The sequence below is a fragment of the Somniosus microcephalus genome, chromosome 22, assembly GCF_052327205.1.
Source record: "Somniosus microcephalus isolate GS21.2 chromosome 22, FLI_Smic_1.0, whole genome shotgun sequence".
NCBI classification, from domain to species: domain Eukaryota; kingdom Metazoa; phylum Chordata; class Chondrichthyes; order Squaliformes; family Somniosidae; genus Somniosus; species Somniosus microcephalus.
Genome location: NC_141008.1, coordinates 46,559,914 through 46,575,150, shown reverse-complemented (window position 1 = coordinate 46,575,150; position 15,237 = coordinate 46,559,914). Strand labels below are relative to the sequence as shown.

Sequence of the window (15,237 nt, the reverse complement as noted above, 5' to 3'; positions counted from 1 at the left end):
TTTTGGCCAGATCCTGCCTTATCCTATTAAAATCGGCCTTCCCCCAATTTAGAACCTTTATTTCCGGCCCATCCCTGTCCTTTTCCATGACCACCTTAAATCTTACCATATTATGGTCACTATCACCAAAGTGCTCACCTACTAGCACTTTTTACACTTGGCCGGCCACATTCCCTAGAATTAGGTCCAGTACCGCCCCCTCTCTTGTAGGACTTTCTACATGCTGGCTCAAAAAGCTCTCCTGGATGCACTTTAAGAATTCTACACCCTCTGAGCCTTTCACACTCTGACTATCCCAGTTAATATTGGGGAAGTTGAAATCCCCCATTATTATTACCCTATTATTTGCACATTTCTCTGAGATTTGCCTACATATCTGTTCCTCTATCTCCCCCTGACTGTTTGGAGGCCTATAGTACACTCCCAGCAAAGTGCTTGCCCCCTTTTTGTTTTTAAGCTCCACCCATATGGCCTCATTAGAGGACCCTGCTAATATATCATCCCTCCTTACTGCAGTAATTGACTCCTTAATTAATATTGCGACACCCCCTCCTCTTATACCTCCCCCTCTGTCTCGCCTGAAGATTCTGTACCCTGGAATATTGAGCTGCCAGTCTTGCCCCTCCCTCAACCATGTCTCCGTGATAGCAACAATATCATACTCCCATGTGTTTATCAACACCTTCAGTTCATCCACCTTATTTGCAAGACTCCTTGCATTAAAATAGATGCCATCCAGCCTTGCCCTTATATATTTGCCCTGTCTACCAAGCTGACTTGTTTTTTTCTCTATAATTGGCAGCACATCCCCCCCCTATTTCAGCTCTCCTCTGTATCCCATCCCCCTGCCAAGTTAGTTTAAACCCCCCCCCCAACAGTGTTAGCAAACCTCCCCGCAAGGATATTTGTCCCGCTCTGGTTCTTTGGAAGCCTGACTGAACTTTTTGAATTCACAATCTCTGAATTTGCTCAACTTGTTTTGACAGGTTCTTCTATTGCGAACGATTGTGCTAAACTGTTCAGTCATCGTTTCTAGGCCCAGTTCTACAGGATTTGGGGTTTGGTGGGTTCCCCATGGTGCAAGGCAGCCTCCTCCACAATAATTCTGCTCCATGAATATCCTTAGGCAGTCCTGCTATTTAGTGCAATGTTATGCCATCGACATCACCGCATCTTAACTGATGGGAGTCAGAAGAGTGAGAGCCCAATTTTGTAGCAAGTTACTTAAAAGGATTTGTTGAAAACAGGGCTTAATTTGTGGGATTAAATTATCAGCAACGGCAAATCGCTTTCGATGTTGAATTACCCAATGTCAAAAATATCCTGCAGCATCTAAATAGAACAAGCACACAGTTGTTGTCAAATATCTTACTGCCCACAGCACGTCAGACTGGCACTGTAGGGCTGATGCCAGCAAGATCTTCACACACAACATGATCAGCACTTCACAGAATCACAGAAACCCCACAGTGCAGATAGAGGCCATTTCGGCCCATCGAGCCTGCACCGACACATATCCCACCCGATCCCTGTAACCCCTACACCAACATATATCCCACCCTATCCCCGTATTTAATCCCCCTAACACTTGGAATAACTTTCTCACTCAAGTGGTGAATGAATGCTTTTAGTTACCGCAGTGGGGGTGGGGGACAGTCGCGTGCCTCTGGATCGGTGAACTAATATGGGCTGAATGGTCTTCTCATCCACAATTACCTTGTGGTTTTGTGACAAGACAACTCCAGTTATCACTTACAGAGCAGAGTCACCTGCAGTACTGGTCCCTGACACTGGAGGGAGCCTTTCTATTTCTATAACTCATTAAGACCACGGCTAGTTCCAAACCAGTACTAATAAGTAAAAGAAAGACTTGTATTTCTAGAAGAGGTGGGCATTCAGCTTCCAGTTTTGAAAAAGGGTTAGACCCGAAACGTTGACTCTATTTTCTCTCCACGGATGTTGCTTGGCCTGCTGAGTTTTTCCAGCATTTTCTGTTGTTATCTTGTATTTCTATAGTGTCTTTCATGACCTCAGTGATGTGCCTCAATTATTCCGAGACTCGAAGTTAGCAGAACAAAAGTAAGGCTTTTATTAACTCAGAACATAACACGTAAAATAGAGAGATGTCTACCTTCAGGAGGCTGATGCCGGACTGAAGTTAGATTACAAAGGAGCCAGGTATGGGCGGAGCCCTGCACACAACCAGTTCCAGCACATTCCAATGCATAATACATGAGGACTGGGGGAAGGGAAAAGACACAGAAAGCAGGCAGTTAGAAGACACAGAAAACAGGCAGTGATGAATGGAATATATTTCATCACATTCACCCCTTCTATAGATTTAGTCTGTTCGGGGGTTTGATAGTCCTCTGCGACCGACGTGGCTGTTGTGGTGCCGCGGGTGTCGGCTGGGTGTCCCCGGTAGCCTCCTGGGTCTCTGCCGGGGGTGCCGCCGGGGTTGTTGAAGGGGTAGTTGGTGGGGGTGCCGTTGGTCGATGTTCTTCCGGGGGTGATGAAAGAATAGTGGGTGGGTAAGGGTTGCTGTGATCGTCGTCGCTGCTATTGCCGTGGTTGTTGTTGATGCCGGCTGGGGCGACGTCTTTTATGGACACGGTGTCCTCCCTTCCGTCGGCGTGCCGGACATATGCGTATTGGGGGTTGGCGTGGAGTAGGTGTACTGGCTCCACGAGAGGGTCCGTCTTGTGGCCCCTCACATGCCTTCGCACGAGTACCGGACCTGGGGTGGAGAGCCATGACGGCATGGATACGCCCGAGGTGGATTTCCGGGGAAAGACAAACATTCGTTCATGAGGCGTGGTATTAGTGGCCGTACACAATAGCGACCGTATCGAATGGAGCACATCCGAGAGGACTTCCTGCCAGCGGGAGATAGGGAGGCCCTTGGTCCTTAGAGCTAGAGTGACTGCTTTCCACACTGTCCCGTTCTCTCGCTCCACCTGGCCGTTACCCCGGGGGTTGTAGCTGGTGGTACGGCTCGTGGCGATCCCCTTGGACAGCATGTACTGGCGTAGCTCTTCACTCATGAAGGACGCCCCCCTATCCGTGTGGATATAGCTCGGCATACCGAACAGGCAGAACAGGCTGTTGAGGCATTTAATGACCGTGGCGCTGGTCATGTCTGGGCAGGGGAAGGCGAATGGGAAACGGGAGTATTCGTCCACAATGTTCAGGAAGTAAACATTGCGGTCGACGGACGGGAGGGGGCCCTTGAAATCTAAGCTGAGCCGCTCGAAGGGCCGTGTAGCTTTGATTAAGTGGGCTCTATCTGGGTGGTAGAACCGAGGCTTGCACTCAGCGCAAGTGCGGCAGTTCCTGGTCAGAGACCGAACTTCCTCAATCGAGTAGGGTAAGTTACGGGACTTTATGAAGTGGAACAGCCGCGTGACCCCTGGGTGGCAGAGGTCGTTGTGGAGGGTCTGTAGCCGATCCTCGGTGGCGCTGGCACACATCCCTCGTGAGAGGGCGTCAGGGGATTCGTTAAGGGCCCCTGGCCGGTAAATGATGTCGTACTCGAAAGTGGAGAGCTCGATCCGCCACCTAAGAATCTTATCATTTTTAATCTTCCCCCTCTGTTTATTGTTGAACATAAACGCTACCGATCGCTGGTCGGTAAGTAGGGTGAAGCGTTTGCCGGCTAGGTAGTGGCGCCAGTGGCGCACTGCCTCCACGATGGCTTGGGCCTCCTTTTCCACGGAGGAGTGTCTGATCTCGGGGCCTTGGAGGGTCCTCGAGAAGAAAGCTACGGGCCGCCCCGCCTGGTTGAGGGTGGCCGCCAAGGCGAAGTCGGACGCATCACTTTCCACTTGAAATGGAGTGTTCTCGTCCACTGCCTGTAGCGTGGCCCGCTCAATATCCTGCTTAATGCTTTTGAAGGCGGCGTGGGCCTCAGCAGAGAGCGGAAAAGAGGATGCTTTCAAGAGGGGGCGGGCTTTGTCGGAGTAGTTGGGGACCCATTGGGAATAGTAAGAAAATAACCCCAGGCACCTTTTCAGGGCTTTGGGAGTGTTGGGCAGGGGCAGCTCCCGTAGGGGGCGCAATCGGTCGGGGTCTGGTCCAATTTCCCCATTCTCCACCACGCTGCCCAGTATGCAGAGGCGCGTGGTGTTGAAAACGCACTTGTCCTCGTTATAGGTGAGGTTGAGTTTTTGTGCGGTTTTCAGGAACCTCTCGAGGTTCGAGTCGTGATCCTGCTGGTTGTGACCGCAGATGGTGACGTTGTCGAGGTAGGGGAAGGTTGCCTGCAAGTGGTGGTCATCGACCATGCGATCCATCTCCCTCTGAAAGACCGAGACCCCGTTCGTCACCCCAAAGGGGACTCTGAGGAATTGGTAGAGGCGTCCGTTCGCCTCGAAGGCGGTGTACGGGCGGTCCTCTGGTCTGATAGGGAGCTGGTGGTACGCTGACTTGAGGTCGATGGTGGAGAACACCCGGTATTGGGCGATTTGGTTCACCATTTCTGATATGCGGGGTAGCGGGTAGGCGTCTAGTAGGGTGTACCTGTTGATCGTTTGACTATAGTCGATCACCATCCGTTTCTTCTCGCTACCCCTTACCACTACCACTTGGGCGCGCCACGGGCTGTTGCTGTGTTCAATAATGCGCTCTTTCAGGAGCCTGTCTACCTCGGTCGCGATAAACCGCCTGTCCTCCCAGCTGTACCTCCTGCTTTTGGTCGCTATTGGCCGGCAGTTAGGGGTAAGGTTCGCGAATAGCGAAGGCGGCTTTACCTTCAGGGTAGCCAGACCGCACACTGTGAGGGGCGGCTGGGACCCACCGTACTTGAGCGTGATGCTTTGGTGGTTGCACTGGAAATCCAAACCCAAGATCACGCTCGCACATAGATTCTTCATGATTAATACTTTAAAATTATCATACACAGTTCCGTTAATGCACAATTGTACCGTGCAGTAACCCAGAATGGTCGATGTCTGGGTTTTATCGGCCATAGAGATGGTACCCTGAGCAGGGACCACCTTTAGGGAGAGTTGTTGTGCCAGTTCAGGGTGGATAAAACTCTCCGTGCTTCCACTGTCAATTAAGCATTTAACCCGGCACCCGTTTACCTCGATGTCCACCATTGATTTGGATAGCGGATGCGGCCTTGTCTGGTCCACTGTGACCGATGCCACTGTAGGGCCCTGATCGAGACAAGATGGCGTCCACGCTGTCTGCTCATAAGATGGCGGACCCCACGAGGTCGGGCAAGATGGCGTCCAAGATGGCCGCTCCCACGGCGCACACGCGGCGGTGGCGGGTTTTCCGGCGGTTGGTTTTCCGGCGGGGTTCCCTCTGCACACCTTCCCGAAGTGCCCCTTCTTACCGCACTTAAAGCAGGTGGTGCCTTTCGCCGGGCACAGGTTTCTGGTGTGCTTTGGCTGCCCGCAGAAGTAGCAGTTGGGTCCTTGACGCATCGCGGCTGTCGTAGGGCTTCTGGGGGGAGAGCTGGGCCCCGCCGGTGTCGGGCTGCCGGGCGGGGAAGATGCCTTCCAAGATGGCGGCGCCCTCGGCGCACACGTGGCGGCGTGGGCGGCGCGGGCTGAAGAGTAGGCGTCCGAGTTTCTCTGGGCCATCTCCAGGGACCGCGCGGTGTCCGCAGCCTGTTTCAGGTCCAACCCCGTTTTTTCCAGCAGTCTTTGCCGGATGTGAGTGGAGCTGAGGCCTGTGATAAAGGCATCGCGAACAAGCTCATCGGTGTACACTGCGGCTTTTACATCTCGGCACTTACAGTCCTGGCCAAGCTTTTTCAGGATGCTTAGGAACTCCTCCACCGATTCCCCAGGTCGCTGTGCGTGAGTAGCGAGTAGATGCCTAGCATACACCTCATTCGTAGGCTGCTGGTAATGCGCCTTTAAGGTGTTGCAGGCGGCCAGGTACGTATCGGCGTCTTGGATGAGGGGGTAAACCCGGTGGCTTACCCAATTCCGTAGCATTCCGAGTCTCATCTTCGCAGTGTCCGTAGCGTCTTTGACGGCTGCGGAATTGTCCAGGAAGAATTCCATACAGTCAAACCAGTGTCCGAAGCGTGCTGATGCGTCCGGAGCATGTTGATCCAAATCCAAACGTTCGGGTTTCAGGAGTTGATCCATAGTGTTGAAAATTGAGTTAATAAAATTGATGTGCCTCAATTATTCCGAGACTCGAAGTTAGCAGAACAAAAGTAAGGCTTTTATTAACTCAGAACATAACACGTAAAATAGAGAGATGTCTACCTTCAGGAGGCTGATGCCGGACTGAAGTTAGATTACAAAGGAGCCAGGTATGGGCGGAGCCCTGCACACAACCAGTTCCAGCACATTCCAATGCATAATACATGAGGACTGGGGGAAGGGAAAAGACACAGAAAGCAGGCAGTTAGAAGACACAGAAAACAGGCAGTGATGAATGGAATATATTTCATCACACTCAGGGCATCCCAAAGCGCTTTACAGTCAATTAAGTACTTTTTGAAGTGTACTCACTGTTGCAATGCTGGAAACGCGGCAGCCAATTTTGCACACAGCAAGCTCCCACAAACAGCAGTCTGATAATGACCAGATAATCTGTTTTAGAAATGTTGGTTGAGGGATACATATTGGCCCCAGGACACCGGAGTTAACTCCCCCCCTGTCCTTCTTTGAAATAGTGGCCATGGGATCTTTTATGTCCACCTGAGTGAGCAGGCAGGGCCTCGGTTTAATGTATCACCCTTAGTACTGCCTCTCCGACAGTACCGCCCCTCCGACAGTGTGGCGCTCCCTCAATACTGCCCCTCCGACAGTGCAGCACTCCCTCAGTACTGCCTCTCCGACAGTGCTGCGCTCCCTCAGTACTGCCCCTCCGACAGTGCAGCGCTCCCTCAGTACTGCCCCTCCGACAGTGCAGCGCTCCCTCAGTACTGCCCCTCCGACGGTGCAGCACTCCTTCAGTACCGCCCCTCCGACAGTGCAGCACTCCCTCAGTACTGCCCCTCCGACAGTGCGGCGCTCCCTCAGTACTGCCCCTCCGACAGTGTGGCGCTCCCTCAGTACTGCCCCTCCGACAGTGCGGCGCTCCCTCAGTACTGCCCCTCCGACAGTGCGGCGCTCCCTCAGTACTGCCCCTCCGACAGTGCAACGCTCCCTCAGTACTGCCCTTCCGACAGTGCGGTGCTCCCTCAGTACTGCCCCTCCGACAGTGCGGCGCTCCCTCAGTACTGCCCCTCCGACAGTGCGGCGCTCCCTCAGTACTGCCCCTCCGACAGTGCAACGCTCCCTCAGTACTGCCCTTCCGACAGTGCGGCGCTCCCTCAGTACTGCCCCTCCGACAGTGCGGCGCTCCCTCAGTACTGCCCCTCCGACAGTGCGGCGCTCCCTCAGTACTGCACTGGGAGTGTCAGCCTAGATTTGTGTGCTCAAATCTCTGGAGTGGAACTTGAACTCAGAGGCTGAATAATAATCCTCCAGCATTAGGTCCTGTCCCACTAACTGACCCCACAAATACTATCACCGGAAACCTACCCGATTCAAACAAAGCGCACTCATTTCCCCAATCACTTTCTGCTCAATTCCACAATGCAGGATTCTTGAATCGGGCTCAGCTCTTCAATTCATGATTCTAAATATCATTGGGCAGTGCCCGTCTGGTGTCAGCATACATTTTATACTATACAAACACACAAATAGAAAGACTGTCAGACCCTGTAGCCATTAGAGTGTGTAACATCCATCCTTCCCAATCGCCGGACTGCTAATTGCTGGGGAGATGCACACACACACACACACACAATTCCAGAAAAAGGAACTCTGAGAAACTCTTTCCCCCATCCCTAGGCAAAGTTCAGGAGACCAGGGTTACCCCAGGATACATCACTAGGCGTACTTAACTAACCAACCTTCCTCACACCCCAACAAGACCCAATGATCTCAGGATCACAGAACTGGGAAGAAGCATTCCCATTCATCAAGCCATGCCCAAGGTGACAGATTTCCCACTGTGTTATCATGTCCTCCAGTAACTCTGCCACAAATTAGTCCATCACCTTTCTGAAATTGATAACATCGTCCACTTGTACTGTCTCCCTGGGTAGATGATTCCATGTATCCACCACCCTCTCAGTGAAGAAGTTGGGGGTGTAAGATGGGTAGCTACAGATTGCCTGATTTACACCCAGCCTCAGGGTAGCCGGTCCAGCACTGCCCATTATACACCCTGGGGCTATGCGTATATCAGACAGCTAGTCCATGCACCCAGTGATGTAACCTGGTCTCCTCAATTGCGCCCTCACTGAAGTTGAATTTCACACGCACCCCCCACAACCCCCTGTCCGTTGCATCTTAATGGTAAATTCATTTTTCTTCTGCAAGTTTGAATTCTTATCCTTTTGAAAGAACATATGAATTAGGAGCAGGAGTCGGCCATTCAGCCCCTCGAGCCTGCTCCGCCACACGGCCCCTCGAGCCCGCTCCACCACACAGCCCCTCGAGCCCGCTCCACCACACGGCCCCTCGAGCCTGCTCCACCACTCAGCCCCTCGAGCCCGCTCCACCACTCAGCCCCTCGAGCCCGCTCCACCACACAGCCCCTCGAGCCTGCTCCGCCACTCAGCCCCTCGAGCCTGCTCCACCATTCAATAAGATCATGGCTGATCTTCGACCTTAATTCCACTTTCCCGCCCGATCTCCATATCCCTCGATTCCATTAGAGTCCAAAAATCTATCGATCTCAGCCTTGAATATACTCAACGACTCAACATGCACAGCCCTCTGGGGTAGAGAATTCCAAAGATTCACAACCCTCTGAGTGAAGAAATTTCTCCTCATCTCAGTCTTAAATGGACGACCCCTTACCCTGAGACTATGCCCCCTAGTTCTAGACACTCCAGCCAGGGGAAACAACCTCTCAGCATCTACCCTGTCAATCCCCCCTTCAGAATCTTGTATGTTTCAATGAGATCACCTCTAAACTCCAGAGAGTATCGGCCCATTCTACACAATCTCTCCTCATAGGACAGCCCTCTCATCCCACACAAAAGATTATTGCTCAAGGTAAAAAATCACGGGATTGGGGGTAATATTCTGGCATGGGTGGAGGATTGGCTATCTAACAGAAAGCAGAGAGTTGGGATAAATGGTTCATTCTCAGACTGGCAATCAGTAACTAGTGGTGTTCTGCAGGGGTCAGTGCTGGGTCCCCAACTCTTTACAATCTATATTAACGATTTGGAGGAAGGGACCAAGTGTAACATATCAAAGTTTGCAGATGATACAAAGATGGGGGGAAAGTAGTGAGTGAGGAGGACATAAAAAACCTGCAAAGGGGCATAGACAGGCTAAGTAAGTGGGCAGAGATTTGGCAGATGGAATATAATACTGGAAAGTGTGAGGTTATGCACTTTGGCAGGAAAAATCATAGAGCAAGTTATTATCTTAATGGCAAGAAACTGGAAAGTACTGCAGTACAAAGGGATCTGGGGGTCCTGGTGCACGAAACACAAAAAGTTAGTATGCAGGTGCAGCAGGTGATCAAGAAGGCCAATGGGATGTTGGCTTTTATTGCTAGGGGGATGGAATATAAAAACAGGGAGGTATTGCTGCAGTTGTACAAGGTATTGGTGAGACCACACCTGGAATACTGCATACAGTTTTGGTGTCCATACTTAAGAAAAGACATACTTGCTCTCGAGGCAGTACAAAGAAGGTTCACTCGGTTAATCCCGGGGATGAGGGGGTTGACATATGAGGAGACGTTGAGTAGATTGGGACTCTACTCATTGGAGTTCAGAAGAATGAGAGGCGATCTTATTGAAACATATAAGATTGTGAAGGGGCTTGATCGGGTGGATGCGGTGAGGATGTTCCCAATGATGGGTGAAACTAGAACTAGGGGGCATAATCTTAGAATAAGGGGCTGCTCTTTCAAAACTGAGATGAGGAGAAACTTCTTCACTGAGAGGGTGGTAGGTCTGTGGAATTTGCTGCCCCAGAGAGCTGTGGAAGCTACATCATTAAATAAATTTAAAACAGAAATAGACAGTTTCCTAGAAGTAAGGGGAATTAGGGGTTACGGGGAGCGGGCAGGAAATCGGACATGAGGCTCGGTTCGGATCGGTCATGGCCCTGTGGGTGGCGGAGCGGGCCCAGGGGCTGTGTAGCCTGGTCCTGCTCCTACTTCTTGTGTTCTAATTCTGTGTTAGATTTCAGGAGATGGTTCTATTCACAGGGATTAGTGGAGACCTCGGGAACAGGCTGCCAGCTAGGAGTCCTTCAAGAGTAAATTGGGCCTGTTCCTGGCTGGGGTGGAGATCACCTCTTACAGAAGGTAAGTACTGTAGGAAATACAGGGACAGAGTGATCTCCTGGACGAGTTTCGATTGCCTAGATGGGTCGGAGAGGAATTTCCCAGATTCTTTCTCCCAAATTGGCACATTGGGTTTTTTATCTGGTTTTTCGCCTCTCCCGGGAGATCACATGGGTTCAGGTGGGATGGTGAGTGAAAGTAGATTTGAGGTTAGGATCAGATCAGCCATGATCTTATTGAATGGCGGAGCAGGCTCGAGGGGCCGATTGGCCTACTCCTGCTCCTATTTCTTATGTTTATGTTCTTAATCAGGAAAACCACTGGGTACAAGTTTAGCTTCAGCTAGATTCACTTCCACACACCTTGAATGCTCCACCAATCCTCTCGGACCAAATCAAAAGGGACTCTTGTGAATTGTGTGTAATTAATGTCTCTTCGTCCCATTTTAAGTTGCAGGTTTTTAATAACTTCTTGTACTATTCATCTCTGTACTAGTCAGTCCGTTTGTATGAATGGGCAAGTCTAGACAATGGATCTGAAAGGTTGCCCTGAGCTGAGCTGGACAGGAAGATGTGGCAAGGTAGGTCAGAGGATGAGATGGATGTAGTCAGTCAGTGTGCTGCAACAGCAGACTCGTAACTCAACCTGGGAAAGTGGTGAATAATTGCGCAGGGCAAGTTAGTCTTGCGCCAGTAATAGTCTCGTGCACAAAGCCTTCCTAAGGACATGGCTAACGGTGACATTGAGTGATGTGTAATGAAGCAGTAAAGTGGGTGCAGTGGAGCAGCACAGTGGAGCTTCGACATACAGGCTGAATGAAGTGGTAGAGCACACCGCATAATTCCCCACGTGCTGTGTTTCTAATCTTAGCCGTGCCATTGAGGCCAAGTGCTTCCCCACTGGGACTGGAAGGGCAGCACTGGCCTGGCAACATGACATAGTCTCATTATCACCCAAATACTGTGTGTAACATGGGGAGAGCACAGGAGGGAAAGAAGAGAATATACTGTAACATGTCTTTTTTAAATACATGGGCTCGTGTGAGGTTGAAGGGAACTGAGTTTTAGGTACACTAATTACATAGAATCTACAGAAACAGGCCATTCGACCCAACCAGTCCATGCCGGTGTTTATGCTCCACTCGAGCCTCCTCCCGTCTTTCCTCATCTAACTCTATTAGCATAACCCTCTATTCTCTTCTCCCTCATATGCTTATCTAGCCTCCCCTTAAATGTATCTATACTATTCGCTTCACCCACTCCCTGTGGTAGCGAGTTCCACATTCTCACCACTCTCTGGGTAAAGAAGTTTCTTCTGAATTCCCTATTGGATTTCTTGGTGACTATCTTATATTGATGACCTCTAGTTATGCTCTTCCTCACAAGTGGAAACACTCTCTCTGTGTCTACTCTGTCAAAACCTTTCAGAATTGAAAGATGAAATCACACACAGGTCTGATACAAGGACACACAAAGATTTTTGTCACCATTAAGAATGGTTTTCTTTGATCCAAGACTGATTGGGACAGTGTGCAAAGGAAAACTGCAGTTTCAGCTCCCAAACAAACACTCTGCAATAAATTACACCTCAGCAGAATTGCATTTAAAAAAATGTTCATCTACAATGGTCAGACCCTGTAATATGGGCCTCGAAATTCGGACACATAGCAGCCGTTTTTTGGGTGCTAAATGGCCTCCTAAGCTCCAATATGGCGAGCAGGAACACACGCTCATTATGAGCTGGAAGTTTACCACTCGTCATATTGGCAAAAGCCAAAAAATCAGCGTGCACTGCCCAAATTTCTAGGCCATTGTATTTTAGTAATGAGAACGTCTGTGTTATTGTCATGGGTCCAAATAACATTGTTACTTTAGTATAAAAATAGAACTGGAAATACTCAGCAAGTCAGGCAGCATCTGATTGCAGATTTCCAGCATCTGCTGTAATTGGCTTTTAGCATTATAGGTAAGAGGAAAAAGGTGCTCAGAAAGCAGGATTGCACTAGTAGTTCTGCAGTTTTTTCTTCATTCTAAGCATGCCAGAATGAACAGCATCATAATGAAGGTCAGTGCTCTGTCTATATCACAACAACTTGCATTTATATTGTATCTTCAATGGGGAAAACCAGCCCTAAGGCACTAAGAGGTGGAAGGAACAAGGGAAGCTGACCCAAAGATAGTGAAATTAGGGCAGGTGACCAAAAACTTGTTCAAAGAGGTTGGTTTTAAGGAGCATCTTAAAGGAGGAGAGAGAGGCGGAGAGGTTTAGGGAGGGAATTCCAGAGCTCGGGGCCCAGGCAGCTGAAGGCACGGCCGTCAATGGTGGAGAGATTAACATCGGGGATGCGCAGGAGGCCACGTCTCCCTGTTTGAAACCCTCCAACATTACAATTCCATTCACATTTTCTGTTTGAAGATGAATGCGCTCTCAATAATGGGAAGGCATAATACATCTGTCAAGGGAATCCTCCATGGAGTTAGAAAGAGTCACTGATTACAGAACGCAAAGTGGTGAATTCTGCAGTCTGTTTACTCTGGTGGTTTTATGGTTTTCACAGGATCATAGAATGATTCAGCTCAGAAGGAGGCCATTTGGCCCATCGTGCCTGTGCCGGCTCTTTGGTAGATCTATCCAATTAGTCCCACTGCCCTGCTCTTTCCCCATAGCCCTGTTTCCCTTATTTCCCATTGTGCAAGAAACATGAGTAAATTAGTGTCACTGGGCAGCTGCTCCAGATCTACAAGTTGCTGTTCAAACCTATAACATCAATATTCCAGGTGCAGGCAGCAAGTGTTCTTAGTACAGTAACATCTGATTATATTAACCAGCTCCTGTTACATATGTAAGACTTGTCAATGCTACTTTGAAGTCAGAATATAAATGCAGTCCTTCGAAACTGTTTACAGCGATCCTGAGTCATCGATACACGAGAACAGCTACTGCCAAATTTAGAATGTAGACGTGTTAGGTACAGAAATCAGCCATTCAGCCCATCGAGCATGCACCACCATTTTGTCAGCCATGGCTGCATTTTATATTTTGATGCATTTAAGGCAAAGCTAGATAAACACATGAAGGGGAAAGGAATAGAGGATATGTTGATAGGGTGAGATGAAGAGGGTGGGAGGAGGCTCGTGTGGAGCATAAACACCGGCACGGACCAGTTGGGCCAAATGGCCTGTTTCTGTGCCGTAGATTCTATATAATTCTTTTAAAATTCCAATTTCTTGCCTTTCTCCATATCCTTTAATACCCTCACTTCCCAAGTATTAATCTCCCTCTTAAACAATTTGATTTTGTATTTATGACCCTCTGGGGCAATGCATGGCACATTGTCATAAACAGTTGTATCATTTTTCCTGGATTTCCTTTTAACTAGTTTGCTTTAAACTCTGTCCCCTTGTTCTGGATTCCCCAACTAGAGGAAGAGCCATTTCCCATTTAAGCCATCAATTCCCTTCACTATTTTAAACCCCTCAATCAGATCACCCCAATCTCCTCATCTGCAAGGACGATGACCCAGTCTCTCACCATAGCTCATTCACTCCAGCCCTGGCAAATGGTCACAAGACTTTCTCCTAGGCCAGTATATCCTTCCTAAGGTGAGCGCCTACAACTGAACGCAATATTCCAAGAGAGATCGACCAGTGCTGTGTGTAATTGCCGCAGAGCCTCTTTACTTTTATATTCTAAACCTTTTATGATGAAGCCCATCATCCCAATTGCTTTTTTGATCACTTTTTGTACCTGGGAGTTAGCTTTTAATGACTTGTATATCTGGACCCCCAAATCCTTTTGTTCATCTATTCCACCTAAGACATTGACTGTGTCAGTTTCTCTCCTCCCCTCACTCACTCTAACCTCTCTCCCTCTGAATGTGTAGCTCTCCGTTCTCTCAGGTCCAACCCGGACATCATTAGCAAACCTGCTGACAGAGGAGGCACTCGTGTGTGGCGAAAGTACCTCTACCTTGCGGAGGCTGAACGCAAACTCTCTGACACCTCCTTCTATCGACCCCTAGACCATGACCCCGGTACTGAACATAATGCCATCAGCTCCCAGACCATCACTGATCTCATCTCCTCTGGAGGTCTTCTACTCACGACCTCCAACCTCGCAGTCCCCCAGCCCTGCACAGCCCGCTTCTACCTCCTTCCCAAGATACACGACCAGGACTGTCCCTGTAGACCAAACGTTTCAGCCTGCTCCACGGAACTAATTTCTTCTTATCTCAACTCCATTTTTTCTCCCCTTGTCTACTCTCTGCATCCGCGACTCTTCCGACACCCTCTGCCACATTAACCAATTTCAGCTTCCCGGCCCAAACCATCTCCTTTTCACCATGGACGTCCAATCCCTCTACACCTCCATCCCCCACCAGGACAGCCTGTGGACCCTTCACTTCTTCCTCAAGCAGTGGCCCAACCACTCTCCATCCATCACCATGTTTCTCCACCTGGCTAAACTCTCACATTGAACAACTTTTCCTTTGACTCCACTCACTTCCTCCAAATGAAACGTGTCGCTATGGGAACCTAGGTATGCCTGTCTTTTTGTAGGGTATGTTGAACACTCTTTGTTCCAGTCCTACTCAGGTCCTCTCCCTCACCTCTTCTTCCAGTGCATTGATGACTGTGTCAGTGCTGCTTCCTGTTCTGACCCTAAGCTTCTAACTTCCAGCCCTCCCTTACCTTCACGTGGTCCATCTCCGACTTTTCCCTTCCCTTCCTCGACTTCTCTACCTCCATCTCTGGGGATAGGGTGTCCACTGATATCTACTACAAGCCCACTAACTACCACAGCTACCTTGATTATATATCTTCCCACCCAAGGACTCCATTCCCTTCTCCCAATTCCTCCGTCTCAGTCGCATCTGCTCTGATGATGCCAAACGATTCTGATGTAAGGTCATCGACCTGAAACGTTAACCCTCCCTTCCTCTTTCCACAGCTGCTGCCTGAC

The 15,237-nt window shown here is 49.6% G+C and overlaps 1 protein-coding gene across 1 annotated transcript in view; it reads right to left on the bottom strand.

Annotated features, from left to right (window-relative positions):
- Positions 1-14,981, bottom strand: part of LOC147102248 (forkhead box protein N1-like) — a 100,251-nt gene extending 85,270 nt beyond the window's left edge. The window contains exon 1 of the mRNA XM_085965107.1: positions 14,967-14,981. Within this exon, the coding sequence (XP_085821233.1) occupies positions 14,967-14,981 (15 nt within the window). The remainder of the gene's footprint in view (positions 1-14,966) is intronic.
- Between the last annotated feature and the right edge of the window lie 256 nt (positions 14,982-15,237).